This window comes from Phaseolus vulgaris, chromosome 1 (assembly GCF_051622355.1).
Source record: "Phaseolus vulgaris cultivar YP4 chromosome 1, ASM5162235v1, whole genome shotgun sequence".
NCBI classification, from domain to species: domain Eukaryota; kingdom Viridiplantae; phylum Streptophyta; class Magnoliopsida; order Fabales; family Fabaceae; genus Phaseolus; species Phaseolus vulgaris.
This window is the reverse complement of record NC_143498.1, coordinates 47,922,409-47,926,923: the sequence shown is the minus strand read 5'-3', so window position 1 is coordinate 47,926,923 and position 4,515 is coordinate 47,922,409. Positions and strand designations below refer to the sequence as shown.

At 34.1% G+C, this 4,515-nt stretch overlaps 1 protein-coding gene across 1 annotated transcript; it reads left to right on the top strand.

Moving 5' to 3' along the window:
* Positions 1-2,112: 2,112 nt before the first annotated feature.
* On the top strand, positions 2,113-4,293 carry LOC137814499 (2-oxoglutarate (2OG) and Fe(II)-dependent oxygenase superfamily protein). Its single transcript, XM_068617274.2, has 5 exons — positions 2,113-2,226; positions 2,381-2,685; positions 2,864-3,111; positions 3,332-3,665; positions 3,858-4,293. Exons 2-5 carry the CDS (start codon positions 2,392-2,394, stop codon positions 4,104-4,106), a joined length of 1,125 nt encoding a protein of 374 aa, XP_068473375.1. The 5' UTR covers positions 2,113-2,226; positions 2,381-2,391; the 3' UTR covers positions 4,107-4,293.
* Positions 4,294-4,515: the final 222 nt, after the last annotated feature.

Below are 4,515 nucleotides of genomic sequence, written 5' to 3'. Positions count from 1 at the left end.
TATATTCATAATGATCCTATAAATATACACTACATCCAAAGATAAATGTACACATCATTGAACAATATTTATTACTTTTACTTATCATATTTTTTTTATTAGCAATAAAAAATAAATAAATGGAAACCACTTCAGGGGTGGTCTAACCCTTATACATAAATAGCTAGCGCCTTACCAACCTCCAACCAAGGAACACCTTCCAACTTAAATAAGGAACAACCAAAGCAACTCAAGAAAGCGTTAAACAACCAGCCTCATACAATCCACTGGGTTCATTACCCAGTTGGGGTACGTAAAGGAACTTTTACTTATCACATACTGAGTTCTAATTTCAGTATCGGAGTTTTGATGACTATTTTCCGGCAAGTGTACCAAGTGAGAAGTAATAATTTGTTTCTAAGGACAAATATCGAACTCACAAGGAACAATTCTAAAATTTCAAGTATAATATTCACTAAATATAAGAAAATAGGTAAAAGTTTGTTGGAAAGTTGTTTGTATTGTGAATTGGCAAGAAATTAAATAAAGCAAAGTAAAATATTTGTATGTGTCGATTGAGAAAATTGAGATTGTGGTTCATCTTTCTCACTCGTCTGTACTTTTTCAAAAACTTATAATATTCAATCTTGATTGATATTGATTGACGCACATATAAAAATCATTCATATCAATCCCCTGCATACAAAATTATTAAGAGAGAGTCTCCTATACATATTGATTTCTCACATATTTATAAAAACTCATTATCATTACAAACACAGATGTTATAAAACAATTAACATTTCAAATTTATTCCTAGCATTCAAATATGTTAATCACTAACATTTAAGTCAGATGCTTAGAAGTACTTTTCAGTCAAACCTAAGGATCAAAATTATGAATAGTTCAACCTTTGAGAATAAATGATAATACCAATCAAGAATTCAATATTATAGATAAATATCACCTCAATACATAAGAATTTAAACAGATTTCTCTCAGTTTCAAATAAAAGAATTAATCACTCATGATGGCTATTACAAGCATGGACAACAAGAAAAGAAGATCTAGAGTGTTTTTCTTTGACGACTATCTCCTTTAGGTTTCCTTCCTTTGGTTCATCCCAATTTCAATGATGTCTAGGATTATGCCTCACACCTTCTATTAACTTAATTGGGTTTGAGCTAAGTAACATATTTATTCATAATATATCATTTTGCTTCATCTTTCGTTAAATTCCTAAAAATAACACAAAATTGATAATAAATCGTTTTTATAATTCAACTTCTAAATTAGAAGTTGAATTATAACTATTTTATCAATTAAAGTTCATAAGTGTTTATCATTTTGTATGAAATATTACTAAATTATGACATTTATCAAGTTTGCATATACTTCACCATCTTCATCAGAGACCAAATCTCATGTAACACTGATAACTATAAACATTTATAAGGACAAGAAAAGTATTTCTAAATTAGAAGTTGAATTATAACTATTTTATCAATTAAAGTTAATAAGTGTTTATTTTTTTGTATGAAATATTACTAAATTATGACATTTATCAAATTTGCATATACTTCACCCTCTTCATCAGAGACCAGATCTTGTACAACACTGATAACTACAAACATTCAGAAAGACAAGAAAAGTATTTCTAAATTAGAAGTCCATAAGTATCTATCATTTATATGAAATATTACTAAATTATGATATTTATCAAATTTGCATATACTTCACCCTCTTCATCATATACTGGATCTCGTGCCCGATAACTAGAAACATTCAAGAAGTACAAGAAAAGTATTTCCTAGACCATAATAGGGGTACACAAATTGATGTATAGATACTTTACTAAATTGGTGTTTTAAGAGTTTATAATAGTAGAAACAAACAAAAAGAGAGTAATAATAGGAAAGAACAGGGAGAGAGGTAGTAGGTGCTAGGCAAGAAAGAGACACTATCGATTGGCATGGATGGGGTCTTTTGTGTCTGTCTTGCCCTTGGTCTGACTGAACTTTTGTCAACGGTTTTCTTAATAGACTTGGAATAGAAATGGAATCGGTCTTCCGATTCAGAACATTGAAACTGGTTTCTTCAAAACTTGCTGCTCTTCCCTGTCCCACTTTTCCTTCTTCCCTTCACTATATATACATCAATATATTCATATCATTAACACCCATAAAGCTTCTTTTTCAGTTTCTCTTCTTCTAAGCCTCATTATACGCTACCAATTTCTCAACCAAGGTAGTTTATAGCAACTCAATTTAAGCTCATCTTTCTAGTTAGTCGTACAATTACATAAAACTAACAAATTTTGTTGTCTCCAGTTAATTACATGCATGTTGTTACATGATTATAACTGCTTCCACATGGTAATTAACTGGTTTACATTTAGCAGAGCCTATATATATGTCGCCTGCAATGGCACTAAATGAGCAGAGGAGCAAGGATGATACAGCAGAAGAAAAAAGTGGATATGAGAAAGGAGTGAAGCATCTGTGTGAGAAAGGTCATATTCGTTCGGTACCTAAGAAGTACATACTTCCTGTTGCTGACAGACCCACCAAGAGAGTGGAAGATTCGAATGCTTTGAACCAAAATCTTCAGCTACCCATCATTGATTTTGCCGAATTGCTTGGTCCAAACAGGCCCCAAGTCCTTCAATCCTTAGCCAATGCTTGTCAACAGTATGGATTTTTCCAGGTAATTATCAGTGTTTCGTGCATGGACTAATGATGCATAAACAACGAACATTAAATATACAAAGAACTAAGCTTTAGGGAAATCATTTTCGTGAAGAATATCAAACAATGATTAATTAGTATTAGAACGTGATGTTTGTGCTTGTGATGCTGAAGTTTGTTGTGTTGTATTGATGCAGCTGGTAAATCATTGCATATCGGATGATGTTATAAGGAGCATGATAGATGTGAGTGGGAGGTTCTTTGATCTCCCTTTGGAGGAGAGAGTTAAGTACATGACAACTGATATGGGAGCACCGGTTCGATGTGGGACCAGTTTCAGTCAAACCAAAGACAAAGTGTTGTGTTGGAGGGATTTCCTGAAATTCCTGTGCCATCCCTTACCAGATTTCCTCCCCCATTGGCCTGTTTCACCAGTGGACTTTCGGTGAGCAGAATACTACAACAAACAAGCTTAAACTCAACATATAAATAATGTTTTTACCCTCTTGAAAGTGTTTACACAGATTTTTCTTTTCTGCACATGCCCACATAACAATTTTTATGATTAAGAGCTGTGATGCAAGTGGTGGCTGGTGTCACATGCCAAATGATACATTAACAACTAACATTTTCCGTCTGACTTTTATGTTTTTATTTAAAACCAGGAAAGTGGTTGGCACCTACGCAGAAGAAACCAGACATTTGTTTCTGGCGGTAATGGAAGCGATTCTAGAGAGCTTGGGAATAATGGAAAAGGAGGAAGAAGAGAATGTTATGAAAGAGTTTGAAAAGGGGAGCCAAATGATGGTGGCCAATTTCTACCCACCATGCCCTGAACCAGAACTTACCTTAGGTATGCCCCCTCACTCCGACTATGGCTTCCTCACACTTCTCCTGCAAGACGAGGTAGAAGGGTTGCAAGTCCAATACCAAGACAAATGGGTCACTGTTCAACCCATTCCCAATGCCTTTGTTGTCAACGTTGGTGATCACTTAGAGGTACCTATACTCCTTCATTTTCAAAATTTGGGAACATGCACACCATGCATTTTTACTGCTTTCTTCTTACTTCCGGACAAAATTGTTGGACTCTGTAAAGAGAAACGAGTCAGTAAACTACAATAACATAAATAAATGTTTGTGTTTATGGTTTTGCATTGGTCATTTAACTTTTGTGTTGGAATTGATTAGATATATAGCAACGGAAAATACAAGAGCGTATTACACAGAGTAATGGTGAATGAAGTTAAGAGCAGGGTGTCTGTGGCTTCGCTTCATAGCCTTCCATTTAACTGCACAGTGAAACCGTCGCCAAAACTCGTTGATGATGAAGCCAATCCCAAGCGTTACATGGACACAGATTTTGCTACCTTTCTTGCCTACGTATCCTCCCATGAGCCAAATAAAAAGGATTTTCTGGAGTCAAGAAAATTGCACTGATGTATCCAAAATTAGAAACCAAAATAATCGGCTCCGGTCGAGAGTTAACTTTTTAATATTTTAAATAATCGCATTCAAAGTATTTTTTTTGAGTTTTTGAGCACTGTGACAGTTTTGTCCTTCTAAAAAAGGAAGATGTATATAAATTGTCACTGGTCTCGACTCTTTAGCATCTCAATAATTAATTAATACATTCTAGGTATTGTGAACTTTGAAATTTTTGAGTCCATATATGTGAAGATCGTAAACTTTTTCCTTTAACTCGCAGACTTTTAAATACACCTATCTCTGCCAAAGTGTGGACAATACCTTAATATCGGCTTTTAAATACTCCTACATCCACCGAGAGGTGTACAATACCTTAGATCGGAATAATATCGATGTTTTGTTTTGTGTATGATCAAAAGAG